The 27273-nt window shown below is 51.0% G+C and overlaps 9 protein-coding genes across 10 annotated transcripts; 4 read left to right on the top strand and 5 right to left on the bottom strand.

Annotated features, from left to right (window-relative positions):
- Window positions 1–224: 224 nt before the first annotated feature.
- CKM354_001287400 (uncharacterized protein) lies at window positions 225–2148 on the top strand (the record flags this gene model as incomplete). The annotated part of the gene is made up of 7 exons (XM_044808408.1): window positions 225–347; window positions 400–623; window positions 683–959; window positions 1023–1233; window positions 1289–1356; window positions 1416–1688; window positions 1747–2148. The coding sequence occupies 7 exons, from the start codon at window positions 225–227 to the stop codon at window positions 2146–2148; spliced, it is 1578 nt and encodes a 525-aa protein (XP_044664343.1).
- Window positions 2149–2222: 74 nt separating this feature from the next.
- On the bottom strand, window positions 2223–3507 carry CKM354_001287300 (uncharacterized protein; the record flags this gene model as incomplete). The annotated part of the gene is made up of 2 exons (XM_044808407.1): window positions 2223–2735; window positions 2788–3507. 2 exons carry the CDS (start codon window positions 3505–3507, stop codon window positions 2223–2225), a joined length of 1233 nt encoding a protein of 410 aa, XP_044664342.1.
- A 475-nt stretch (window positions 3508–3982) lies between these two features.
- Window positions 3983–5750, top strand: CKM354_001287200 (uncharacterized protein; the record flags this gene model as incomplete). Its single annotated transcript, XM_044808406.1, has 5 exons — window positions 3983–4276; window positions 4331–4407; window positions 4464–4990; window positions 5043–5279; window positions 5329–5750. The coding sequence occupies 5 exons, from the start codon at window positions 3983–3985 to the stop codon at window positions 5748–5750; spliced, it is 1557 nt and encodes a 518-aa protein (XP_044664341.1).
- A 274-nt stretch (window positions 5751–6024) lies between these two features.
- On the bottom strand, window positions 6025–9439 carry CKM354_001287100 (uncharacterized protein; the record flags this gene model as incomplete). Its single annotated transcript, XM_044808405.1, has 8 exons — window positions 6025–6214; window positions 6273–6922; window positions 6982–7221; window positions 7271–7553; window positions 7694–7916; window positions 7965–8001; window positions 8065–9174; window positions 9233–9439. The coding sequence occupies 8 exons, from the start codon at window positions 9437–9439 to the stop codon at window positions 6025–6027; spliced, it is 2940 nt and encodes a 979-aa protein (XP_044664340.1).
- A 519-nt stretch (window positions 9440–9958) lies between these two features.
- CKM354_001287000 (uncharacterized protein) lies at window positions 9959–16950 on the top strand (the record flags this gene model as incomplete). 2 transcript variants are annotated; one of them, XM_044808403.1, is made up of 11 exons in its annotated part: window positions 9959–10543; window positions 10595–11594; window positions 11657–11695; window positions 11748–12047; window positions 12097–12275; window positions 12333–14822; window positions 14876–14925; window positions 14977–15124; window positions 15177–16035; window positions 16087–16216; window positions 16275–16950. In XM_044808403.1, 11 exons carry the CDS (start codon window positions 9959–9961, stop codon window positions 16948–16950), a joined length of 6456 nt encoding a protein of 2151 aa, XP_044664338.1. The 2 variants fall into 2 exon arrangements, with proteins under 2 accessions (XP_044664338.1, XP_044664339.1); XM_044808404.1 differs by having other exon boundaries at window positions 10589–11594.
- Window positions 16951–20155: 3205 nt separating this feature from the next.
- CKM354_001286900 (uncharacterized protein) lies at window positions 20156–20488 on the bottom strand (the record flags this gene model as incomplete). Its single annotated transcript, XM_044808402.1, has 1 exon — window positions 20156–20488. One exon carries the CDS (start codon window positions 20486–20488, stop codon window positions 20156–20158), a length of 333 nt encoding a protein of 110 aa, XP_044664337.1.
- A 1637-nt stretch (window positions 20489–22125) lies between these two features.
- CKM354_001286800 (uncharacterized protein) lies at window positions 22126–24199 on the bottom strand (the record flags this gene model as incomplete). Its single annotated transcript, XM_044808401.1, has 2 exons — window positions 22126–23910; window positions 23963–24199. The coding sequence occupies 2 exons, from the start codon at window positions 24197–24199 to the stop codon at window positions 22126–22128; spliced, it is 2022 nt and encodes a 673-aa protein (XP_044664336.1).
- Window positions 24200–24281: 82 nt separating this feature from the next.
- Window positions 24282–24736, bottom strand: CKM354_001286700 (uncharacterized protein; the record flags this gene model as incomplete). The annotated part of the gene is made up of 3 exons (XM_044808400.1): window positions 24282–24391; window positions 24446–24471; window positions 24516–24736. The coding sequence occupies 3 exons, from the start codon at window positions 24734–24736 to the stop codon at window positions 24282–24284; spliced, it is 357 nt and encodes a 118-aa protein (XP_044664335.1).
- Window positions 24737–25307: 571 nt separating this feature from the next.
- On the top strand, window positions 25308–26634 carry CKM354_001286600 (uncharacterized protein; the record flags this gene model as incomplete). Its single annotated transcript, XM_044808399.1, has 2 exons — window positions 25308–25861; window positions 25908–26634. The coding sequence occupies 2 exons, from the start codon at window positions 25308–25310 to the stop codon at window positions 26632–26634; spliced, it is 1281 nt and encodes a 426-aa protein (XP_044664334.1).
- Between the last annotated feature and the right edge of the window lie 639 nt (window positions 26635–27273).

Here is a 27273-nt window from a genome sequence, read left to right as displayed (position 1 = left end):
TGTGAGCTGCATGCGACTTGCACGTGCAGCCCACGCTGACGTCGAAGGAACGTGGCGAGAAGTTCGAGCGCTGCCAATCTGTGACAATCTGCCTTTAAGGAAGTTCAGCACAAACGCAAAGCTCGTTCACGAGCCATTTGCAGCATCAAAGCAACAAATTAGTAGCATGATCTAAGCTCTGTTCATTACTCACCTCATACTTTGGCCACTCCGTCCAAGTCATCATGTTCCTTTCAAATCTGGTTCAATGGGTTCTTGGGTACCACGAGCTAGGGCAGATGCTTTTGGCGATTCACGACGATGGCCATTTGCAAAAGGGATCAATAGAAACCCAGGCATCAAATTGCGTGAGTCTCACCATTATGTAAGGCGGGAGGGTAGCTGAGCCGGGTGATCCAGTGCGAAGCGCTTCGCCACACTTTGGGTGAGCTTCTGTACTATCCGCCGGATACGGATTATCAAAACTCAAGCGGTTCGTACTGGAGCTTGAAGAACGTCGATGTTCGACCGAGCTGTATTCTTCGGCCTGCATCCGTGGAGGCTGTTTCGGAAGCCACACAGATTCTTGCTCGCGGTGAGAAGACATGGCCTGGGAAATGTCAGTTCGCGATCAAGAGCGGAGGGTGAGCGGCGATGACCTCGTTCAAACTGTCGAAAGGCACCGGCCGCTAATTCGAAAAAGACACACTCCTTTCCGCGAGGCCGCAACTCTCGAAGATGGCATCGTTATCGATCTCTCCAAGATGCCGTCGGAGGGACTGGCTGGAGATCAGCGCTCGATCACGGTCTCGCCTGCAACAAAGTGGGACCAGCTTTATGAGCAACTGGACCCGCTCAACCTTACTGTGGTTGGTGGTCGCGTTGCCGGAGTTGGTGTTGGAGGTCTTGTCCTCGGCTGTGGGATATCCTATGTTAGCTCCAAGCATGGCTTTGCATGTGACAATGTCGTGAACTTCCGGGTACTTCACCCTTCAGAAGAGGACATCATTTTGTCGGCGACACCGTGATTGACTATTGTTTAGGTCGTGCTGTCTTCCGGCGGAATCGTTAATGCCAATGCGAATGAGCATCGTGATCTCTGGAAAGCTCTCCGAGGGGGCTCGAACAATTTCGGCATTGTCACTGCCATTACCTTGAGAACGCATGATCAGGGTCCGTTCTGGGGAGGCCAAACATTTCACCGTATTGAGCAACGGGAAGAGATCTTCCAGCGTCTGGAGAATGTCATAGAAGGTCTGTCACTGGAGCCAGTCGATCAACACTCACTTACTGACGGCATGCGTTCCAGACTACGATCAACATACGCACTTTTTGACAACAATGGTGATCAACGGAGAAATGCGAAGTTGGTTCATTGTAAGCCACCGTGTCCACTTTGTCCTCCAATCTCATATGTCGGCCTAACACATTCACAGGGAAATAGCTACCAGTACACTCAATCCGACCCACACGTCGCACTCGCTGCCAGGCCCCGTCCCTTCGAACGTTTGCTCGACCTCAAGAGACATCCCGTCTTCCCTGGCACACCGACTGACTCTCTACGGATCGGAAACATGACAAGCTATTCTCGTGAATATGCTTCTCTTCTGAAAGAGAAGAAACGCTGGACTTTCGCATCGATCAGCTTCGGGAACTCAGCACGCATGATGGAAGAGTTTTGGCAACTGACTTTCAAGGCAGTGAAACCAGTAAGTGCAAGCACCCTTTGTGCACCAAACTTCCAAACAATGCTGATAACACATGCAGTTTCTCGGGATATCTTCCTTTCAACTCTCGATCTCTTACCAGCCCATCCCTACACGATCGAGCTCTGATCCGAACGCGAACTCTCTTGGCCTTTTGCATACGCAAGGACCAATGTTCAACGTGCACTTTGCTCTTGGTGTCGGAAACGAGGCTGCTCACTTAGACGATGCCATCACGAATGCTGTAAAGGCTTTATTCGAGAAGGCGGAGGAAACAGCGAGAAGCTGGGGAATGCAAAGAGACTATGTGCAAATGACTTATGCAGACGGATGGCAGAAGCCAATTCAAAGAAGGGGTGAGAAGGTGGTGAGAGAAATGGTCGAGATCAGCAAGAAGTATGATCCTGAGCAAATGTTTCAGAAGCAGGTCCAGGGTGGGTTCAAGTTGACGATGGAGCAATAACAGCGCTCTGTCAAGTTATAGGGTTACAAGGTGCACTGTGGATATTCCTCTACAGTGAAACTCCTAATCACGACTCAGATTGCGACCACCTCTAGCACGGAAAGCTGGCTGCCTGCTGGTATCTTCACTGCCTCGATACGCAGCCCAGATCTTGTCATAAGAGACTCCCACTCCTCTAGTTCTCGCTCCTTGGCATTAAAGTTCTGTTTCATCACCAAATCCTTCTGACGCAAGCCCGCTTCTTGCTCTAATGGAATCGATCCTGGCCGTGGTAAGACCATGTCCATTATGATAATGCGTCCTCCTGTCTCCATGGATGACGAAAGTTGCTCCAAAATCTTGACACAATCGTTGTCTGGCCAGTCGTGTAGAATCATTCGCAGCAAATACACCCTTGCTCCTTTCACAGGCTGCACATCAAAGAAATCGTGCTCTTGAAACTTTATCCTTTGTGAAATGTAGGTGGGCAGCGAGTCAGCTCGCTTTCGTGCTGTTGCGATAGCAGTTGGGAGATCTTGAACGACGAAGTCAAGAAGGCCGAACTTCTGAGCGAGAGAGATGGAGGCGTCGCCGCCGCCACCGCCGACCTGAATCAAATGTCAGCATGAGCTGACATCGTACATGATTGGAGAGTCTGACATCCACCACAGTTGCTCGCCCAAGACCCTCCCAATCAAATCCTTCAGCCAGCAAGTCCACATTTGTGCCCTTTCTGTTCGCAGCTTGACTTTTCATGTAATTACCGAACTCGTTCGCTCGCTCCGGAACAAGGTTGATGTGATCGAAGAAAGCGAGACTTGTCCCTCTCGAAAGCGAATAAGCAGTTTCGCACTTGTTCTCCGAATTTGGCCACCGCTCTGTAGCTTTAACGAAATGCGCTATCGTTGGTGCCGTCTCTTTCGCCATGTACATCATCCAATTGTACACATTGGAGTCGGTCGCGAAAGCAGACGAGAGATGCGTATGCTGTACGGTACCATCTGCAGTCTCTCGAAACACTCCGTATATCATTGCCATCCTAATGACGGATTTCATGGTGGTGAGAGGAACGTCTGCCTTTTGAGCCAGATCCTCGTAGCTCATCGTCTTGCCATGCTCTGCTGGTACTATGGAAACAATGTTGAAGTAGCACAACCAGTGCATACACATGAACAGTTGTTGTTGGACTCCTAGCTGTGACAGAAAGTCGCAGGGCTGTAGGGTCTCCCGCTCGAATGCTCTCATGGACTGGCGTACGTGGGACTGCGCTTCCACGATTTGTACATTTTCAGGTTCATTTTTGTGTCTCTGCAACGCATCAACGAGGTCTTGCGCTCGTCGCTGCAGGTCGAGGGCGCGATCTAGTGCTTGTGAATGCATTTTCGTCGATGTGTCTGCTGGAATGGAAGATGGGGAGACTGCCACGAATTTGCGATTGCGATCTACGCGCCAAAATTCGTTCCCGAATTCGACAGAATTCCCTGCATAACCAGACGATACGTTCATGGTCCCCACGTCGTCTTGTCTGGCTCGGGTTGGGTTTCGGGCCCCGAACGGGCTAAAGTTGAGCTACGAAGGATCATCTCTTGGCGTTATGCAGGAATTCTACTGCAGCTCGTGTGCACATTGGGAGGATCTTGAGTGATAGGGGCCAATCAGATCTCTATTCTGCCAGACCATTGCGAGCTGACGTCGAATGATTCTCTGCCTGGGCTCGTTTGGAAGTACCGTCGACCAGGCACTTTATCATCACTCACGCCAAGAGGCCGACTTACAAATCCATTCTATTCTTGGGCGTGAAGTTGTAATAGCAGGGTACTGCTACTTTGATCTTGGAACCATATGAAACTCGGAAATGTTATTCCTCACGGGTGTCCAAGGCATGGATATGCTGCCAGTGGCTTTCCTGTGCGCAGCCGCACTGGTTCTGGCATGGGCGAGATGGAAAAGTCACAGTCGCTGCCAGAGTATACCAAGTCCAGCAGGGGCCTGGCCATTCAATCTCAGATTCGGCCTTCCGCCCAAAGCACATGAAGTCATGCGTCGATGGGCTCGGGATCATGGCGAGCTATTCCAGATTCGCATCGGATGGTACAATTGGGTGGTCGTCAATAGCCCGGAAGCGATGAAGGAGATCTTCGACAGACAGGTGAGTGAAGAGCGTGATCAGAAATCGTAGGGTACTCATCCATTGCCCAACTAGTCTGTATCGACCTCATCCAAAGTGCCTGCCCCGGTCGGGCATGACATTATCACGGGAGGCATGAGGATGTTCACCATGTGAGTCGAGGTCGCAAAATCTGTTTCGCCGTATGCTGATCTGATGTCTTTCTTAGGCCTTATGGAACCAAGTGGAGGACTTATCGTACAGTCATTCACCAGCTTCTGTCGCCAAAGATGACGGAAACATTCCTCCCTACTCAATTGGTCGAGATCAGACAACTTCTTCGCGATCTCGCGTATACGCCGGCGCAGGACATCGATCCTCAAGATCACATCCGGAGAATGTCATTCTCCTTCATGATGATGGCGACGTATGGTCGACGAATTCCGAGCTGGGACCATGAGGATGTACGGCACATGCTGAAAGGGAGAGCAATTCTGGGCAAGATTTCTCGTCCTGGCTACTTCATCGAGGATGAGGTTCCTTTACTGGCTATACTGCCTAATTGGCTGCAGCCATCAAGAAAAGAGGCGACTCGGCTTGCGGTGCCCGTTCATGCTGCGAAGATGAGGCTTTGGAACATTCTTCGAGAACAGCAATCTGTTGGCACTGCTCCGAAATGTTTTGGAAAGGAACTTTTGCATCAAGATCTAAAAGCACACGGGCTGACCGAGAGCGATGCTGCGTGGATTGCGAGTGGTAAGAGTGGGTTAATGACGGACGTTGACTAAGTGGCTAACAACAACCATAGGACTAGTCGAGGTCGGCTCCGAAACCACGTCGATCACTCTTTTGAACTTGCTTCTATACCTTGCAGCCAATTCGACTTGCCAGACCAAAGCTATGAAAGAGCTAGATGAAGTTGTCGGAGACGGTAGATTGCCATGCTTTGAGGATATCGCAAGATTGCCTTACGTACGCGCTTGTGTCAAAGAGGTTCTACGATTGAATCCGATACCCACATGGGGTGTCAAGCACTACACAGATAGTAAGTTACTTGACTGAAAACTCAATTGACAATGACTGACCTGGTTCAGACGACGTGATGTACAAAGATTGGGTCATTCCAAAGGGCACAGTAGTCTTGGGAAACACGTGGGCAATCCATTACGATCCTTCACGGTACCCTGCTCCGGAAGCTTTTCGGCCTGAACGATTTATCAATCACGACAAGTACTCTGCCGAGTACGCAGCAGTGGCAGACCCATTGCAAAGAGATCATTATGCTTTTGGGGCCGGCAGACGTATCTGTCCCGGGTCTAGGCTGGCAGAGAACACACTCAACCTAGCGCTGGCACATATTCTGTGGGGCTTCCAGATAAATCCGCCTATCACAAGCAAAGAGGTGGACCTTTCTAGTGACGCATGGGAGGACACTGCATTCCGCCCTCCGAAAGCTTTCAAGATTCAGCTGATGCCACGAAGTGAACTGCGACTTCAATTGCTCAATGATACGTAGACTGAACAATGCAGCAGAGCGTTGCCCGTTGCCCACAAATATCACATTTATACTGTCTTATCTAGTATTGCCTCCCTTGAACCATCCCAGCGCTATGAATAGCATCCTTCACGTGTTTGTGGCAGGGGTGTTCAAATCTTTGTGCACGTCTCTGCAGGCGCGGATCATCACCAAAAGTTGCTCTCTTTTCTGCTTCTATGCAGAGACATCAGTTTGATGGCATGTATATGACGATCATCCCTGTCATCTGATATGAGACTACACGGCCAGAAGCTTAATGGTCTCCATTGAGTTGTGACTGCTCATCACACAAGCCAAGCTCGATCAAAGACAGCTCGCCATCAGTGGGCCGATAAATTTTTCGTAGCCGTAGAGCTGGCGTGATAGAGTCGAACAGTTGCTTCCATACCGATAGGGTACGCTCGCGTCCATTCAAATTCATGAGCATCAGTAAGTCTCGATCACTGTTGAGACAAGTTTCGTCAGCATGGTATTGCAATGTTGATAACAACTCTCACTCACTGTAACCGTCTCTCGACCCCGCGAGGTAATTTGCCCAGCTCAGGAATCACGACTTCATTGACAATCAGAAGATCTTGTGGTCGCATGCTCCTCGCTAAAGCTCCCAGTATCTGCGAAGCATACTTATCGCTCCAGTCGTGCAAAATGAATCTTGCAAAGTAGGTGATACTGGCCGCCTTGTGATCCGGTTGCTGCTCAAGGAAATTGTGCGCTCGAAAACTGATCCGGTCCTTGAATTCCGGTGGACACTGCTTTTCGGCGCTTTCAACTGTCTCTGGCAGGTCTTGAACTTCGAAGCGTAGAGTGTCGTTGGTCTTGGCGAGCTCAATAGCAACGTGTCCCATGCCTCCTCCTACATCAACGATGAGATGATCCGTCGTGGTAGAGAATTGATGCCATGGATATCCATCAACGACGTGGCTAATACCGGATGCACCTCCAGCTGAAATACCTTTCATAGCTTTGCCAAACATGCTGTACAAGGCCTTTCCGTCCGGTTCCCGGAAACGCTGGAACTGAGAGATCTTTCTGCCAATCGAGACGGAATATGCTGTTTCGTCCGCTTCTGAACTAGCACCGTAGAGCTCTAATGCCTTTGGAATCTGTGCTCCGGCAGGGTATGCTACATTGGTGCAAAGGTACAGCCATGCCTGAGGCAAGAGAAATGTTAGAGGAAAACGATGTCTTGTGGAAAGATATTGCTCTTTACCTCGAGATCCGGATCCTCCACGAGCAAGGCCGATGTGTTGTTGTGGCCGACCTCGCCGGCAGCGTTCTCTTGGAACAGTCCATATGTGATAGCATGTTGCACTACTCGTTGAACCAGCGACGATTCAATGCCTTTGCCTACACTCTCGGCCACTTTCGCATATGTAGTATTTCCCTGCAGTGGGATGTGATGTGCGATATCGTAATGCTGGATGACTTGCAATGATGCTGATGCACAATGCTGTGGTCGATCAGTGGAAAGCAACAGCGAGGACACCACAGACGCATACCTGGAATGAAATATCGAAGAGAACCTCACGAGGTCCTCTCAATGTGTACAAGATCTTCTCAGCGGCCTCGATGGCAGCAGCTCGAGATTCGCCGTAAGATGCGAAGTCGGCATTCTCAGGCAGTGTGGGATGGCTCTCACCATACGAGAGTCCGGGTAGATTGTGCTTCCGCAAGTGGCTGTTGACTTCACCCACGTTGCAAGCTAGTGTAGCAATAAGCTCATAAAGGCTAGTATCTTCATTGCGGGTATGCATGATCGTTGAAAGGATGGCCTTGGGTGACCTGAGCAGGGTCAAGCAAGTTACGTTGTATGTGCTCTATTCGAACACGGGCAAGCTATCACTAAAGGCTATCTCTTCGGTCCTTTGACCAAGGTGAGAGCGATGTCACCACCATGTTGATTGATCGCGAGCTACAACTACCACTCCACTGCGGGGCACTCCCCGAAAGGACGCTGATCAAATAATTTTTTGGACCCGACGAAACTTCGCATGATCATAGCACGAGCTCTCTCTCGCATTGACGCTTCGTAGTCCCCAATGGAGATGGATGTAGGATCGATACCACTAGATCCCGTCCTCTTCGGGGCCCCGAAGAGCTTGGCCAGCTCAGCTGCGTCTACTAGCGCGGTGTTGGCACCTACACCTGTCTTGGCATCAGCTTGCTGTCGATCATTCCCGCGGGCTTGCTTACCTCCGCATGGTGACATGGCGTGAATGGCATCGCCGAGCTGGCAAAGGTGATCAGCGTATTGTTGCAGCACGAGACAAGTGATGAGCGCAACGATGCTTACCAGAGTCACTCGCTCCGATGGCTGCCAAGCCGGGATCTCTGGTGTCGCGGATACGACGGGGACAGCTGAGCATTGCTCGGTGTCTTGCGACCTCATGAGCGCATTCATGGAGTCGTGCCACTCTTTGGTCACTTCCAGGCTGAGTTTTGATGCCTCGGATGCTGAATATGCCTTTGTGCTTTTGCTGTCCGTGAACAGCTCCTTGCGGCCAACCATAGCCCAATACACGTAGTCTATTGGCATTTGTCCCTGGGCTCTGCTCTCCGGCGACCATCTTATAGGCTCTGATAGTAGTGTCAGTGGCGAGTCTCCGATGAGCACGGACTGTATCAGTGGTGCGCTGTCCACGAATGTAGTCATCCACCTCAACGCCTTCGATGGGATCTCTGCTTCGAGTGATGGCGTGATAGGTGTCTTTCCATAGATACACATGGCGCCAGTGTCGACATATTTCATTTTGGGCAACATTGTTTTGCGCACTGAGGATCGAATGCCATCAGCCCCTACCAGGAAACTTCCTTGTATTCGTGATCCGTCTTTGAACGTTGCAAGTATGCTGCGTCCTTCATTGATCACGTCATAGGAGAGGAGCTCTTTGTCAAACGTGATCTTGTCAGAAATTCCGGTCGTGAGTATCGAACGAAATACTCCTCGATCGACGGTATATGTGGCGGCCAGGCCCTGCTGCCCAGCCAGCCCACTGCCCGCTCGACTCTTGGTGATCTGGCCGTTCAGTGGGTTGTAGTCAGTCTGCCCGCAAGTCGTGATTGCGCATGTTGCTTCAAACTTCTGAAAGCAAGTCTCTGTCAAAGTCGATTTAAGTGCTTGAGCGCCATTGCGTTCGATTTTCAGCCGGTATCCTTGAAGCCGATCGTGTAACGAGGCGTCACGCTCAAACACCAGGAAATCTCGACCAGCTTTTTGCAAGCCTTGAGCAAGACATAATCCTCCTATCCCGGCACCGATGATGATGACAGGCTCAATTGTGTTATTTGTGATATTCGTGCCCAGCGTTGGAGTATCGCCATTGCACTCATGCCTCGCTGCTATTCCGTTTTGGAGCACTGTCGTTCCGTTGATCTGCGGGTCGAGCTCGTATCCGTTATACTTCTATCAATATCAGTTCGTCAGCACCGAAGCCACTTTCTTGTCATACGCCATCGCCTACCTTCGCTGCCAGCTTACGTGGATGTTCTTGCTGTTGGCTGACGAGATCTATGAGCCGTGAAGCATCTTCTATGAGTGCCTTTCGAGCTATCGAGATGGGACTCGAAGCATCATTCAGGTGAATTTGGTGAAGTAGGCTATGGCCACTAGCGATTACTGCTACCAGGGCGTCGCCAACGGCTTGTTGATCCATACTGCAGTTCATCATGCCTGATGAGGGAACGTAAGTAGTCAATGTTGGAACCTCACATTCGACAAATTCGGAGCGAAATTTTTGGAGGAGCTTCTACAGCTTCCAGGGAGGGGACCAAGATCGTCAGGCACGCTTCACGTGCATGTCATGTCTGGTCGAAGGATCGAGGATAGCGGCACTGGTGGCCTTACCACGCTGCAATGCTTAGAGGCTTGGCAAGCTATGCTAGCTTCGGGGATCCTATACCAGACTCATCGGGCCTCCATCGGGCCTCGTAAACGCACTACTTCCCACTCCCAACAACTCGCAGAAGCACGAGGATCTGATCGAGATCCGACGAGCGCCTGTAGGAGATGTGCAACAGTTCCCACACGCAATGCCAGACCCTCGTGGCGTGCACGTTGCGCCGCGTGATGCAAGAGGCAGGTCCATCACGTGTGAATATAGTTGCAGATTGCATCTTGTCCCAAGAAACTATACTCAGCTTTCGTTTTGAGGTTGTTTCGTTTCCGGCGCAGAAGTTGCTCGGTCGCCATGGAACCAAATCACATCGTGGTCTACGCCTTCGGAGACCAGACTTACGATGCCACCGCATTGCTGTCGATCTTACTCCATTGGGACGACGTTCTACTCACAGACTTTGTGGATCGAGTGACAAGACGCTTGCAACAAGAGGTGGCGGAATTGGGGCCTGAGCAGAGAGCAGAATCACCGAAATTTGCCAAACTCCTCGACCTCCTACCGTACTGGCGAGATGGTTTATTGACTCCAGGACTATGTCAGGCCTTGACTTGCTTCACACAGATCGGAGCCTTCCTTGCAAGTCACGGTTATCAAGCAGAGTGCAGACATTTCCCAACCGCATCTACAGCATGTCTGACTGGGGTTTGCACCGGACTCATATCTGCCGCAGCGGTCAGCTTCTCGACCAACGTGGGAGAACTGCTCTGCCTCGGAGAAGAAAGCGTGGCAGTGGCCTTCCGAGTTGGCAATCTGGCAGCTGATGTTGGCAGTCGGATCGCGAACTGCAGAGAATCGACTGGAAAATATTCATCATGGACCGCAGCCGTTATGGTGAAGGATGTCGAAACGATCACCAAACAAGTGGATGATCTTGATGTAAGCCGGAATCAAAGCAAGAGGCAAGGCACTGCTAATGAGTAGTATCAGAAACAAATCTCGTCTACGCCATACATCTCTGCCTACGTCTCGCAACATCAGGTTAATGTTTCGGCGGCGCCACATACGCTGCGCGACTTCTTATCAACACTATCGCCGCTGGGCATTTCGAGTGTTGAGCTTCCGGTACAGGCACCGTACCACGCTGCCCATCTATATTCCGAGAGCGATGTTGATCAGATCATTCGCTCTGATAAGGCCTCGAATGGCACTCACTCTCCAAGACTTAGTCTCACACATGAAAAGCTGTGCATACCGATCATCTCTAGTGCTACCGGCGAGATCGTGTCAGCGAAGACTTTCACATATGCTCTACAATCAGCAGTCAGGGACTGTCTACTCCGGACTGTACGCTACGATACGTTGGGTCCTGCTATAGCATTTTGCATAGGCTCAATGGGGTCCTCCTCACAATTCTCACTCCAGCCTGTTGCGCTTGGCGGACCCGAGCGACTGGAGTCGGCAATTCGTGCCAACCTGCACAATGCATTGACAATCCGAAATGCTGAAAGCATGGAAACTCTCTTGGAAAGACTACAACAGCGACAGCGTCCGAGGAGTGCAGCACGATCGAAAATCGCCATATTGAGCTGTTCTGGTCGATTCCCGCGGGCGAGAAACATGGATGCCTTCTGGGACGTCTTGTTGCACGGCATCGATACCCACCGGCAGGTTCCAGAGTCCCGCTGGGATGCCCGAACTCATGTTTCGAAGTCCTCGTCGCTGGAGAAGAATGTCAGCGGCACAGGTTATGGTTGCTGGTTAGAAGATGCTTCTGCCTTCGATGCAAAGTTCTTCCATGTATCGCCCCGGGAGGCGCCTCAGATGGACCCTGCTCAACGTATAGCACTTATGTGTGCTACAGAGGCGCTAGAAGAAGCAGGAGTTGTGCCTGGCCGCACTCCAAGTACACAGCATAATCGAGTGGGTGTCTACTTCGGAGTGACGTCCAATGATTGGATGGAGACGAATTCGGCGCAGAATGTAGACAGTAAGCATGTTCATGCTCATTCAGACACCAAAGTACAGGCTAATTGTGTTGCTCAACTACAGCATATTTCGTACCTGGTGGCAACAGAGCATTCATACCAGGTGAGTACGGAGATCTCTGTTATATTCAAGTGACTGACGCGAGGATATACAGGCCGTTTGAACTATCACTTCAAGTTCAGTGGTCCAAGCTATTCAATCGATACAGCATGCAGTTCAAGCCTCACAGCCATTCAGCTAGCTTGTAATGCTCTGTGGCGTCAAGAGATCGATATGGCGGTAGTTGGCGGGACCAATATTCTGACCAATCCTGACATGCACTGCGGACTAGACAGAGGTCATTTCTTGTCTCGTACAGGAAATTGCAAGACCTTTGATGCCACTGCAGACGGCTACTGTCGAGGAGAAGCAGTAGCCGTGGTTGTGCTCAAGCGGCTCGAGGACGCTGTGATTGGTAAGTAAAGTAAACTTTTGTCAAGGCTATTCTAATACTACGCTCATAGATCACGATCCGATCCAGGCCTGTATTCTTTCAGTAGCCACCAACCACTCTGCAGAAGCAGAATCGATCACTCGGCCACATGTGGGCGCTCAGCGGGAGCTAATCGATCAAGTGCTTCGAGAGGCCGGAGTGTCTGGTCGTAGCATCGGCTACGCTGAGATGCACGGAACAGGGACGCAGGTCAGCATTCACGGAATCTCTACAGCAATTTCCCTTACTGACTTTTTCACACACTAGGCTGGTGACATAGCTGAAACCAATTCTGTCCTGGCAAGCCTCGCTCCTCAGGGTGCCCGATCTTCCCGAGAGCCACTCTACATCGGCTCAGCAAAAGCTAATGTCGGCCATGGAGAGGCAGCTGCTGGCATCACAAGTCTCGCAAAAGCCCTTTTGATGCTTAAGCATAATACTATTCCCCCTCATTGCGGCATCAAGACTAGCATCAATCCTAAGTTGCCAGATCTTGCGTCCCACAGTGTTCGAATTGCAACCGACGGGGTCAGCTGGACACGACCAGACGGAGGATCGAGAAGAATGCTGGTGAACAACTTCTCTGCTGCCGGGGGCAATACAGCACTCATCCTTGAGGACCCACCCTTGATATCGACGGCACTTATTGCATTCCCCCAGTTTCATCACTCTATTGTCATATCTGCCAAGACTCCTGTCTCTCTTCGTCAAAATGTGCTCGCAACAATAGCTTGGATCGGACAGCAGAAGATTTCGGATACATCTATCCTCCCTAAGCTGGCGTATACCACCACTGCACGCCGGAGTCATCACTCACTGCGTATTGCGGTCGCTGGATCAAACCTACGTGATATCGAACATCAGTTGCGATTGTCTTTGGATAAAATTGCAGACAACAGGCGCATGTCTCCACCGAAGATCTTGTTCGCTTTTGCTGGTCAGGGATCCGAGTTTCCTCGTATGGCCATAGAATTCTTTCAACGGGTACCTGGTTTCCGGAAAGACATTGAGGTTTACAACAGAATCTGTCTTAGGATGGAGTTTCCTGCAATACTGGCACTATTCAAAGATGACAAATCCTGGGATGCTGCAACTCCACAAACACTGCAACTGGCAGCAGTCTGTCTGCAGATGGCTCTTGTTCGATTGTGGCGATCATTCGGCATTGAGCCTACGATCGTGGTGGGCCACAGCCTTGGAGAATATCCTTCGCTGTACGCTGCCGGTGTGCTTTCTCAGTCCGATGTCATATACCTCGTCGGGAACCGAGCCGCTTTAATGCAGCAACGCTGTACCCCTGACAGCCACGCCATGCTCGTTGTAAGGTTGTCAAGCACCGACATTGCGGCTCTACTACATACCTCCGGTCTAAGGTATGAGATAGCCTGCATCAACGGAAGGAGAAGTGTCGTCCTTGGTGGAACGAAAGATCAACTTCAGCAGGTGCATGCTAGATTGCAAGAGCAGGGCATCCGATCGACAGAACTTCCACTTCCGTACGCCTTCCACACTTCCCAAGTCGACCCGATATTGGAAGATTTGGATACTCTGTCTGGCAACGTTCACTTCGTCAACAAGAAGCTGCCTGTCATCTCCCCGACGTTTGCTGGTATACCCACAGACTTCTCCAGCGATTTTGCAGTGGCCCACTGTCGTGAGCCTGTGCAGATGCAACAAGCCTTGGGGGCAGCACGAAGGCAGAACCTTATCGACGAGCGGACAATCTGCATAGAAATTGGATCGGGGGCTGTAACAGTAAACATGGTCAAAGAAATTCTTGGATCTTCGACAGAGACATTCGTCTCCATGCGGCAGGGCGAAGACGTCACCAGGCCCTTGTCGATTGCATTGGCCGCACTGTGCGGGAAAGGAGCCAACATCAACTGGAACGGGTATCATCAAATCTTCAGTCCAGGTCTTGGGACGATACCTCTTCCCGCCTACCATTGGGACCTTCGTGAGCACTGGATACAATATACCAATGACTGGTCACTTCGCAAGGGTGATGCTGCAGCGCCGCCCGATGTACCATTGCGGCTCAGCTCGACAATCCATAAGGTCGTGACTGACACAATACACACTTCAGCCGGGAAGTTGACTGTGGAATCCAATCTCAATCGGAAAGATATGGACGCCGTTGTACAAGGTCATAAAGTCTACGGGGTCCCGCTTTGCACTCCATCGGTGTATGCAGACATCGCCTTGGCGTTAGGGCAGCATCTGAAGCAGCATGTCTTTATGGAGCCCAACTCTGTGGTGGAAGTCGCTGAGATGGACATCAAAAGTGCTCTGGTCGCAATTTCTGGCGGCCGTTCCCAGATACTGCGAACAGAAGTCGCGGTTGATCGAACAAGCAGGACCGCTCGCTGCGTGTTCTCAAGTTTGACTGAGTCCTCCAAGGAGCCCGAGCAGCATGCTCATTGCATCATTCAATTCCACGATTCTGGTACCGCATACGATCTGGCAACAAGGTCTTTGCCCGACGTCTTAGCCCGCGTAGCAGCACTCCACAAGCAGATTGAAGCTTCGAACAGCGAGACATATCGGTTCAGCAAGTCCATGATCTACAAGATGGTAGCACCGGTGGCAGATTTCCACAATGACTATCGTGGACTTACCGAAATAGTCCTGGACAATACTGCACTGGAGGCGACAGGGAAGATTGAATTCAAGAATCCCGAGCTTCTTGATGGCGACTTCGACACTCATCCAGCTTGTATCGACGCTCTGTCTCAACTCGGAGGCTTCGTGATGAATGTATGTTCTGCACTCATCCTAGTCTGCAAAACCACGGCTAACCATAATCATAGGCGAACGAAGGCACTGACTTGAACGATGAGATCTACGTCAATCATGGCTGGTAAGACCGTCTCGCTGACGAGCACGCTATTTTCAGACTAACACATTGCAGGCGGTCTTTACAAATCTTCAACCACATCGATCCCAGGAAGAGCTATCGAAGCCATGTAAACATGGTCGAAGGCTCTGATAAGCTGTGGACGGGTGATGTCGCAATATTCGATGGAGATCAACTTGTCGCCAAGTTCGCTGGGATTGCGGTAAGTAAAAGCTTCGGGCTGCATATATTGGACGAGTACTGATCATGTTCAGCTTCAACGAGTACCTAGAAGACTCATGGAGTACATTGTCAACACCGCTCATGCAAAGGCGGCAGAAGCATGTGGCATCGTCAAGCTGAAAAGATCCTCCAATATTGCTGCCAGGACAGTGCAAGCTGAGATGGTTGCTACCCACCTGACGCGACAGGTGCCTTCTTTTGACGCTGTGCTGGCAATCATCTCTTCAGAGAGTGGCGTCCCTCTGCAAGAACTGATCGATGGTCGAGGCTTCGATGATCTGGGCGTAGACTCCTTGCTTTCTCTTCTCATCGTCAGCAGAGTTCGGAGCGAGCTGGCAATTGAACTCAGCAACTCGATCTTCCTAGAGCTGGGCAGTGTAGGTGCCCTTCGCACCTACATGAGCGGATTGAACCCTTCTTCAAAAATGAACGACCTGGATACAAGTAGCCAGCTCGCCCCGGTCCCAGCGGACATCATCTGGCCTACGATACTTCAGATCATCTCTCAAGAAGCAGGAACTCTAGTGCAAGATTTGTTGGATAGCACCAGTCTGACGGATCTTGGCGTTGATTCTCTCCTATCGCTCGTCATAGCAAGTCGATTGCGAGAAGAACTGGATATAAATCTTCCGCATGTCTCATTGTACGCCGAGTGCGATACTCTGGGCTGCTTGAGAGCCCGGATCATGGAGTTGGCTGAAAATGTTGATGATCAAACCGATGACACCGTCTCGGAATCGCCTTCGGACAATTCTTCCTCAAAGTCATCGTGGCCACTGTCAGAGTTTTCACCTCTCGAGACCCCGTTGACACCTCCGGAAGTCATACTCGGCGAAAAGCCGTGGAATGCAACAATTGAGCCGCAGACCGCGGCTTCATACATAATTCAGGGTACGTTTACAGCTTGCACGATGCGCACATTGCAGACACTGACGTACGCAGGCAACATGGAGACATCTACTCAGCGATTGTTCCTGTTTCCTGATGGCGGCGGCTCAGCGACATCATATATGAAACTTCCATCGATTTCTCAATCTTGGGCTGTCGTAGCATTCGACTCTCCTTTCATGAGGTATGTTCGACTTTTGCTGGATGTCTCCGATTCCGATCATAGCTGACCATGTGTCCAGAAAACCGCATTTGATGCAAGGAACATCACTGGACGCTTTGCTAGAAACTTACCTCGCCGCCCTACGCCAACGACAGCCTGCTGGCCCTTATCATTTAGGCGGGTGGTCTGCTGGCGGTGTCCTCGCCTATGCCCTTGCGTCCAGATTGCTGGCAGCAAACGAAGAGGTCGCCAGTCTCATCTTGATCGACTCACCTTCTCCTGCACATGGACTTGACAGGTTGCCCCAGGAGTTCTTTGATCACTGCTCCAAGATTGGTATCTTTGAGTCTGAGATGAACGAACGACGATCACCTGCAATTGTGGCGCCCGTTCCACCGCAATGGCTCATACCGCATTTCCATGCGACTATCGAGCTGCTCCACGAGTACCACGCCAAGCCCCTGCCTCTTTCGGTCGAGGGCTCTCGAACTTCTGTGACAATAATCTGGGCTGGAGCCTGCGCGTTTGACGATCAGAAATACCCAGGTCTGCCAGACACGAAACAATTCAGTCTCTCGGAGATGGAAGGCATTCAGTTTCTCACGCAGCGAAGGACTGATTTCGGGGCAGGAAAGTGGGCGCAGCTATTACACGATCATGAGGTCAACGTTCGCACGATTGAGGATGAGCATCATTTCAGTATGATGCGGCATGGCGCTTCGAAGCTTGCTCGCATCATCGGCACAGCTCTCTGAAGGATGTGGTGGTACTGAGGTGCGAAATGTAGCCCATGAGATGGGTAGAATAGACGAGGGGCTATGAATTGTAATTTGATGTTTTCTTACAAGACTGAGTTGCTCAGAAGATAGATAGATGGCATTGAATGTAAGAGAAATTGCTACGCCGGGAATGCCGTCGTGTCTGAGATAACTCTCCTCGCCATCTGCTCTTTCTGATTCCAGGCGATGTGTCAGGACCGGTCACAATTACTTAGAAAGAGCTAAGTCTGGAATAGACCTGAGATATGCACAAAATTCATTCCGCAGGTAAATAGAACTTGTACGACCTGTTCGTGATTCGTCACTATTACTGTGATTAAAATCTTTGTATATAGTATTGTAAGGTGCAAACTATACAGTCGCCTGAGCACTCCGTCTTATCGAGCAGAAAAAAGAATTAACTCTAGCCCAATGGCATTTAGGATCTCCAACGCCGGCGGCCTGAGGGCCATGCATGCTTTGATGTCTTTGGTATACCGTGCCAAGCCGATCCAGCAGTGGTAGTAATAAATTGTGCATTTCCGACAATACAATTGCGGACGCCTGATTGCGACTCTCGGGCGAGCTGACAACGTACGAGCCAATTCGTACAGTCGCAGCAATGACCATGTCGTGGCCAAGAAATGCTCCAGCGTACCAGTCGATTACCCGCCCTATGCTCGTGGAGCATTTCTCAAACAGTAATATGTTCTGTGAGCATGTACAGTCTAGAATTCCGGAGATGTTCTCAATGGTGTCCCTGTTGATGGCCAGCAGATCGTCCATGCCTATTGACATTGTCGATTCGGAATTGTGAGCCGATTGTGTCGCCAATGGCCAAAAGCTATGTGATGCGTGTAGTGAAAGCTTAGCACTTCTGTCAGAGCATGAGGCGCATAGTGCTTGTGACGGGTGCCTCTTCTGGCTGGGTTGGTCAAAATTCCAACGCATAATCGCCGGGCTTGGAGAAGGTGCCATTCCAGTCGACGCGTTTGATGGGGGAGGATCTTGAAGAACTGTACATTCCATGGGATCTGTGCTTGCCGTGCTGCGTTGGCTACCCTCTCCACCGGCGAAGTTGGGGAGGTTCCAGTTGATGAATTGCTCTAGCGAAACGGAAGGGCTGAAGACAGAATCATGGGGGCTGTTGGAGGATTGCGGCAAGTAATCAGTGGCGTCCGGTGCCGACATGTACTGCTCGAACGCCTCATGGGCGTTCCTGGATAGTTGCAAGCCACCATTCTCATGTGAAGCTGCATCTGTTACCTATCAGTCAACAATCCAAACATGGTCAATAGAGATGTGGCGCAGACCTTACATGATGATTGAGGGGGCTTTGGCGGGCCTCGTCTGCTGATAGAATAGTTGCAATTCATGCCCTTCTCATGGCAGCGAACACATGCTCTGCCGTCCCGAGGCTGGCAGCGGACGTGAGATTGGCCGCAGGCGTCGCAAGATTGTCGGACAATGCCAGACTTGTTCAATGATGCAAGTGAATGGTGTGACATGTCGTGATACAGTGCAAAGGAATCTGACGAGCACTGGAATCTGGTCGTGGCTAAGTCTGGAACCTCCCGTCGCCTACAAATGCATTCTGCCAGACATTATGAGGCGTTCTCTTGAACGCTGTCTACCTCGCAATCAGATCCTATATAGGCAGGTCATGCTGTGGGTCGACTCCGCCAGCAAAGATCGTCTGTCGCAGCTAACAAAAGCTCACAAAAACAACGACATGATTCGATACTGCGCCTTGTTCATCATGCCATGGCGCTACAAACATTATATTGCACTAGTCATCCAACATTCATGCCAAGGAGCGAAGGACACTAGACACATGAAGCCCGGCCTTGGCTGCGTAAGGTGTGTCGATCGACCCGGAAACTTGAACATCAGTGCCGTAAAGAAATGGACCGCTATCCTTTTTGGTTTTAAGGCCTCCCACCCCACGCAATTGCCGCCCGGACCAGACTCCGTTGGCCACTAGCTGCGAACGAAGTCGGGTGGATTTAGGCTCCGTTGCTCTCCTGTGTTGGTCTCACGGGGACGAAGGAAGCTCGGCGGCTCCGTCTACTACATTGCATTGGCGGAGGAATGAATGATGCTGCTGTGACGTCTGCTACACGGAGGCTTAGCAGTCTTGCCTTGTGATGGTTTCTTGCCATCGAAGTCTGATGAGAGCTTTTTTCCAAGAAGACTTAGCCTCGGTACGTTCTTCTTTTGTGTCCCGAAGTGGACTACACATCAGTTCGCAGCATCCAACAAGAACGCCTCCAGTGCGTAGATCCCTTGAACTCCTCGTGCCTACACGTGCCAATGGCTGCCAGCCTACTGGAGAAGATCGTGCATCGTTCCTTCGGCCAACCGCACGCTATAATACGAAGTCTGCCCTACCTCTTGTAGGTCGTCGTTGGCCGAGAGAGATCTTCTTGCCCGTAAGCCCTAAGGCAGACGGAGTGGCCCTATGCGATTACTAAGAGGCCTCGGGCCCGAATTCCAGTACTGAGCTGAGAAGTCCTACACCGGCCGGTACCGACCTCTTCCCGAGTTCCACTGCCCTTTCTATTCTAAAGAGGTGAGCGACAATCTCTGCTCCTTTGTGAAGCCAAGACCTCTCCGCGCGCTCCCGGAATGCACTCTTCGATATCGGATCGCTGGGTACCGAGCAACTGCGAGCGTTTGCCAGAGCGCCGCACAATGGCACAAATTTAATGCAATTACGAAGCTGACAGCCACGATCATCCGCAAAGTGTGTCTTTGGTCGTCGCCAGTGATTATCAACGCTCAGATATCTCCAGATTCTTGTGCTATGGGACGAAAGTTCGATTGATCTATTGGACAATGCCATCTCCCAATGACACCAACCTCTCCGACTGCCTGTAAACCGTTATGAAGGCTAGAGATCCTTCTCATCCTTCGTGCACCCAACGTCTGCATTCACTGCACGTAATACAAACAAAGATGAATGGGGCAAGATTCGAAGAAGTGCTATGCTTCAAATGAACAGAAGGCGTTGAGTATTGTGCTATCTTCGACGTGGTGCCTGATATCTACTGCAATATTCCTGGCAATTTCACTGGATGCTCTCCATCACATCCTGTTCACGATTTCGGCATTCGCATTCGCTTGTCTTTGCAACTCTGTTGGCGATCAGCTATGGCCAGAGGGGATCTTCCGTCTTCCAACGTACCATCATTCGAGGCATTTATGCCACGACAGTCATGATAGCTCCAGCACTCTTAATCTCCTTGACAACGGGAGCACGCTTCTTGACGGCCGCAGACGCATCGTCCCTCTTGGTCGGAAAGTCGCAGTCTGAAGTGAGTTGGCCGTTGGGGTCTTGGTTCATGCAGCACGAGCGGAAGTTTGAGAGCTTTTCGGAGATGGTGTCTGCAACACAGTCGTTGCCCTCGTAGCGTCCGCCGAGGGAGCCACAGCAGACTCGGGTGGCCTCGTCGTTGGTGCCGCCTTGGACACACTTGCAGGCGGTGGCAGTGAGAGCCATAGAGGCGAGGATGATGGCATTGAAGAACTGCATGTTGATGGATTGATTTGTGGTGTGTTGGAAAGTAGTTGGAAGTCTTGAAGTGTTTGTGATGAGTAGGATGATAATTGTTCTTTGGTCGGTTTGAGGCCCGCCTTTTGTACCAACTGCTTCATACAATCTGAATGCTCGTGATACTATTCTCGGTGTCCCAACCTTTGCTAGGCATGACGATGATGGGTGCCAATGATGATCTACGGTAGCATCGGCGACGCTCCAGTCGGGCTTCGTGCTCGTTTCAACATCTCAACATCGCCTGGTGAGGCATTGTTCTAGCTGAATGACAGCAGTCTCGGGCATGCAAGTGGGTAATATGAGATCAGCATGATTATCTTCAACAGCTCCCGACGCGCGATGGCAGCTTTGCTCGTGATACCAAGACCCTAGCGTAGACTGCGAAGCTGAATGACGATCGTAGGATGTAGGGAATGTCAGTCCCCGAGCCTCAACTTAGAGATTAGCATTGCACGTGTGCTTCAGTTGCACGTGTACTTCAGCTCAGAACTGCGTGAAGATCTCCGTCATCATACCAGGAAGGATTCTCGGGAATGTCATTGGCGAATCGCGGACCACGACACGCTGCATATTCTTGGCAAAGTAGTGATCGGGGATGAATGCATAGCGATGATGAAGGTATCAACGAAAGGTGTCAGAGGACGATGGAACAGTGTTGAAACAGAAGAGAGGGAACACGAAGACCCCAACAAAGAAGACGTATATAGTCGCAGTCCTCTCTCCACAAAGACAGAATCCCAAAATCATCAACTCTTCACAGTCAAATAAATCAACACACCATCAATTCACGCTCCACCAGCACCGGCACCGCCAACATGCAGTTCTTCACCGTCGCCATCATCGCTCTATTCGGCCTCACCGCCAACGCATGCAAGTGCTCCAACGACAGACTCGCCACTGAGTCCTGCTGCGCCCAACTTCAGGGCAACTACATCCCAGATCAGCAAGATTGCCAGGCCGCCTCCATCTCCGAGCGCCTCTCTACTTTTGCATCTTGCTGCAGTGAAGGTGGATTCGACAGCGACTGTGACTGCCCATCTGGCTGCTAAATGGCCATGAATGAGAAATGGACTGGTGAGTACCGAACGCCATCGCCAGCACACGCCCACACTGACATATGCCGGTCCAGATAATTGCGGAGTGATATCGATCGAGGCTGGAGACATGTTGAGGTCTCATAGGAATACGATGTAACTTGTGATCAGTTCGTAGATGATGAATCGATCAGTAGCCCAGCTACAACTTCCGCCAATTGGTTGGTTTCGGTTTTCGAGCAAGGTGTCAAACCACTTGTCAACACTCTCTCGTCTGGGTTCATTGTCGCTGCCTCCAGATGTGCAGAGAGTTTCGAGTCGCGCATTACTTGTCACCAAGAGTTGCTCTCCTTATGTTTTGAGTGAAATGATGACACTGCGAGAATATCAGTAGTGACCTTTGTGCACCGTGTGTCCTTTCTTGCCTTGTATCGGAACCGTGGCGAGCCACCCAAGGCGCTTACCACGATTCGATTCCATCATCTAGCCTGTGATACCAAGCCCATCAGGAGCCTGGCATCATGCTCAGGTGTCTTGAGGTGTGGGAGTTTCCCAACTACAAGAGCGAGAAAGACAAGTATATCATTTCGGGATATGCACCGCTTGCCGTTTTGGGTCCTGCAGCCTTGCCATCTCCAACAACAATCGGTAAACATAAATACTAAGATCAACTTCTCGAAATGCTTTGGAGTGCCACTCTCGACCAAGATCTGCAATTTCTCTTGCCTTCCGCTGTCCTCTCTCACTTGTCGTGAGATAAGATACCAACTCCGGTAGCTCTTCCAGCCCTTGACTGACGGGCACATAATGAGCCCAAGGCACCAAACGATCATCATGCCACTCCCGAAGAAGTGTCTGCTTCATGACTACCGACTTCGAAGCTAGGAGCTGGTAATATCTCCCGCTGATGCCGTTGCCATCCATGTCGAATGTCAAGCGTGAGCGAAAAGCCTGGTATTTGTCGGTCCAAGGTTTGGTCCGGAAGTAAGCCTTTTGCTCTCTGCAGAATTTCCACGGACATTGGAAAACTCTGGTGAAAGCGACATCGAACAATCTGGCATTCAGAAACTTCGACGCTACGCTGGTCACGACACCTCCTACGTCTCGCAAGTATGTATGCTGCTTGTTTTCGAGGTTCTGCGCCAGAGCAACGAATCTCTGGCGATGAAGGCTCTTCCACTGGTCATCAGAAGCGTAGCCGCCAGTGGTCGAACCAACCCAGTACAGATTGTTCGTCTTCTTCTCCCACTTGGCGTCATGTGCTTCGTCGTATTGAAATTCAGCTTCCAGGTATGCCGGACTGGGGTAGAGGATATCGCCCATGGTTGAGGGCGAGCCAGTTGAAAAGATTGGTATTAAACCTTCGAATGGTCGGAACGACGTTGGGTGTGTAAAGAGACCGTGCGAATCGCGGTACTCTGCATGTAGACATAGATCCATAGCTGACGACACATTCGTCACGAAGGGAAGCGGAGAAACTTCTTTCGCAGATTCTGTGGGGGCCCTTGAGTTATGCCGTCGTGAGGATACACAACTCTTGGTGATTGCATCCCATGTAGACCGGTGTGACAAGTCTTTCAGAGTAAACTTGTCGTGCCCATGATTGCTAGTTCCAGGCGTCTGAGGTGGGACAAGCGCCCGTGGCTCATCAAGATGATTGACCAGAAATTTCACGTCGGGAATCTTGACAGGCAAGCCTCCCAACAATTTCTCAAACGAGTATTGTATGTTCCTGTCGAACTTGCGGAAAGGGTGCTGGCAATGGGTCTTTGATCCCGTGCTGGAGACCATGCAGGACCATACATCGCTCCCGGCTGTGGACTGGACTTCCTGCATGATCTTCAAGACTTCGATGCCGCTTAAGCGCCAGAACGGAGAGACAGAGTTGTATATGGTGTCGAAGTCGTCGATGATAGGCGACTGATGTGTTGTTGCAAAGTCGTACCACTGCTCAAAGCCATCCGGTGGCTCCATGCCGTATCTCCGTCGATATTCATCATGGGCAGCTGCGTAGCTCTTAGATTGTCGCTGAACGAGGCTGTCAAAGGACGTTCTTGCATCGTTGACGAGAATTTCAACAGGATGCTCGAGGGCAACACTGAATGCATGCTGTATTGCAGCCTGCGAAGTACGAATCGCCGAGAGGTTCGCTAGATAGGGCGCCAGTGATGCAAGAACCAAGACCCACAAATAGGGTTTGGACTTCGTCCGATCTGGAAGGATATGGATGACTTGAGCCAGAGCGAGGGCCGAGGCTACAACGTTGAACAGAGCAGAAGTCCCTGAAGATAGTTTGTACGGATCATAAGCAGCAATCACGCTGAAGGTCCGCGTTGCAGGAGCAATGCACCATGGAACATGTCGCCTCTTGAGAGACTTATCAGCACTAACCGTGAGCTTGGGGAATGTGGCTACGTACCGTACGAAGTAGGAAGAACCACGACAAAGCCTTTGCCACGCCGACCAGCAGCGCTTGTATGCAGTAGATTTTGCCGAGACCAAATATAAGTACTTGGACAACCTTGGCGACAGTCAACAGAACCACGACCCTCCAGCAGAGATCAGTCGCGATTCTATCATGGTTTTCCACAATTGGTGGAAGTTGTCGCGGTGCTGGACCGTCCTTTGGCAGAAAGGCAATGTAGACTATTAGCATTGGCAGCACTGCAAACAGGGATAACAGTGAGCCACCAAAGCCCCATTTCGATGAGGACAAGGTGACTACCAAAGCTGACAAGCTACTTCCCCAAAGAAGGGGAGACAAAAAGCCAGGGCAAGAGGTTCGCAACGCGGGAAGCTCTGACTGGAGACATGTCTGAGCAATGACCAACAGTGGAGTCAATAGCGGCTTGTCGTCGTCAGTTCATGAGTACACTTCCCTCGTTTCGAAAGTGCTACTCACCAAAAACTCTGCCAGGCCATTCTCCTCTTCATACGCGCATGCGATGGTGAGGCATGCCGCAATGGCCCACACAGATTTCCCCCGGATATTGGAGTAGTCAGAGAGTGTCGGAATAGTACTACCCGGTGTTTCGCCCGCAGTGAGCAAAATAGGAAGTAGGCTCCAGCATACAATCTCGGAAGTAAGTACCGAGTGCTGAGTGAATGAACGCTGTGCGAAGACCGAGCACAACACGGCAGCCCCGGCTACCGCAGAGGCAGCTTCGACATCCTCCAGCCAATTGGTCCGCATTGGAGAGCGAAAAAGCAGAGAGAACGCGTAAAACGCATTTGACGATGAGAGGAATGCAAGGGCACAGCCCCGCGAATGGACGCACGGCAATGATACAGCAACGTGGACCCATCTCCGCCTTGGCGCGTAGGATGTTGGTGGAGGTGTGCGTGTCATAGGCCAAGAGCTTAATCTGGGCACCCTAGGGAATCCTTCAAGCTAGGGGATCCTTCCAACTGTCTGCATCCTCCTTGCGTTGGCCGACCATTCAGATGCTCTGTCTGACATCCCACGTTGCGCTTGAGTTTCATCTCACTGTGATTCCACAAAATCGTCAGGCGAGCCGACCCACTAGGCGGATCGCCAAGTCTGATCTGCCACTGTGGGCCCCGGCGCTACTGTAGCTTCATGCACGGCGTCATTTCTACCAAAGCCTAAATGCGTCACAAAGCATGGCCGACCGCTTTCATTCGTCGGTCATTGTATGCACATTCATGGAAAGAATCGAGTTGCCTGGACATGCGGAATGTTGATCAACAACACATTTGCCTTGAGATTCGTTCATTCGGACAGTATGGCATAGACGCGTATCATGCTGCTCTCGATACTCGGCATTGCTCGCAGCCATCTACGCGCCTGGTACCGTACAGCCAGTTTGCACTGGGGAAAATTGACTGGAATAATCGCATTCCTGCTACTGCTGGAAGTCGGACTTCACGTACGAAATCATGCCATCACGCGTCCAGCTGAGTCACTGGACGGGCCATTCTACACAGGCTGTCAAGACCCCGTGCTGAATGCTACCGAACGAGCCTCCGCCGTGTTGGTAATGTTGGCCCGAAATTTCGAAGTCCATGGCGCCATGGCCAGCGTACGAAGCGTCCAAGAACAATTCAATGATCACTTCGGCTATCCTTGGGTCTTTCTGAATGATGTGGAATGGAGCGATGAGTTCAAGGAGAACGTCGCTCATGCCGTGGGCGAGGGAATCGATGTGAGGTTCGAACAAATTCCGAAGGACATGTGGGGGTATCCGGAGTGGATTGATCAGGACAAAGCGAAGTCCAAGATGCACTTCATGGAACAGCAGGGTATCCAATATGGTGGCTCTGAGAGCTATCGCCACATGTGTCGTTTTCAATCGGGGTATGTCTTATCATTTCTTCCTGCGGTTGTGACTTACGGTTCTCAGTTTCTTCTTCGACCATCCTGCTCTGCTCCCATACAAGTACTATTGGCGAGTCGAACCCGACATCCGTTTCACCTGCGCCTTGACTTACGATCCCTTCGTTGCCATGCAGACCCACAAGAAGAAGTATGGCTACAACATGGCGCTCTGGGAACGTGGACAAACAGTGGCTTCCCTTTTCCGGAAGTTCTCCGATTACAAAGCTAGCCAGGGCATTTGGACAACCCCTTTGTGGGTAGCAATGATTGACGCATCGTATATGCCCTGGCCATTCCGCTGGATACTCGCATGGCTGCGGAATCGAGACGGCAAAGGAGACTTGTGGAACATGTGCCACTTCTGGAGTAATTTCGAAATCGCAGATATGGACTTCTTCCGCTCCGACGGATACCGCAAACTCTTCGAATACCTGGACAGAGACGGTGGCTTCTATTACGAGAGGTGGGGAGATGCAGCGGTACATTCACTCGCTGCTGCTATGTTGCTCGAACCTCAAGAATTGCACCATTTCTCCGATCTGGGGTACATTCATGATGGATTGCAGTACTGTACCTTCCAGAGCACGCCAGAGGAGAAGCAAAGAGGCTTCGCTGTTCCACCAGATATTAGGGGCATGGGAATAAGCAAGATTGAAGACAGAGCAGAGGTTGGGTGTAGATGCAGTTGCGACTCCTCAGCGAGGGTAGTAGAGCCTGTCTGCCTCAATAGAATTGGCCTCGCTATGCAGTAGCACGCAGAGAAGCTTTGCAATCCCCAAGATTCTGTGCGTTTTATGCAAAGGTCCGCTGCGTCCAAAACCTTGCGAGCTCACGCGATGACCAAAATTCCAGCCTGGCGCGCCTGCCACATGTCATGATTCGAGAGTCATCAACAAAGCACTCTCACTCCCAGTTCAATTGGTTCTCCCCTGGAAGGCATCCAAATTCGAAGCCGCAAGAGTCGACACTCCCAACGATGGAGCTCACAAAGCTGAGTCTTCTGCCCGGAGCCCCAGCAGCTCCGTCCTCTTCGAAAGTCAGGAGAAAGGTATGTGAATACTCACGGCGCTAATTCGACAAAACTCGTGCAATGTATCACAGACATGGAGGGATGACCAAAGATGAAACCTGAATTCACGTCGTCTCTCTATGTCGAGGTTGATCTATGCCTATGAAGGTCACGGGGCTTCCCTCAGAAGGCTACTCTTGTTGTAAGAGATAGATTCGACGGGACCATCCAATAGATCAGATCAAGTCTAGTCCGGGGAAAATAAATCTCTTCATCTTCCATACATGTAAGGAACATCCTCTCGAGGTGGCCTTGAGTGGTTTCACGTATATGGCTTTGGTGGAAGACTGTTAGCACTCTCGCTCGTGGGCTATGACACGGA

This window comes from Cercospora kikuchii, assembly GCF_019650295.1.
Source record: "Cercospora kikuchii DNA, contig_00009, whole genome shotgun sequence".
Lineage (NCBI taxonomy): Eukaryota > Fungi > Ascomycota > Dothideomycetes > Mycosphaerellales > Mycosphaerellaceae > Cercospora > Cercospora kikuchii.
Note: the sequence above shows the minus strand (reverse complement) of the source record. Positions and strands in the feature narration are given on the sequence as shown.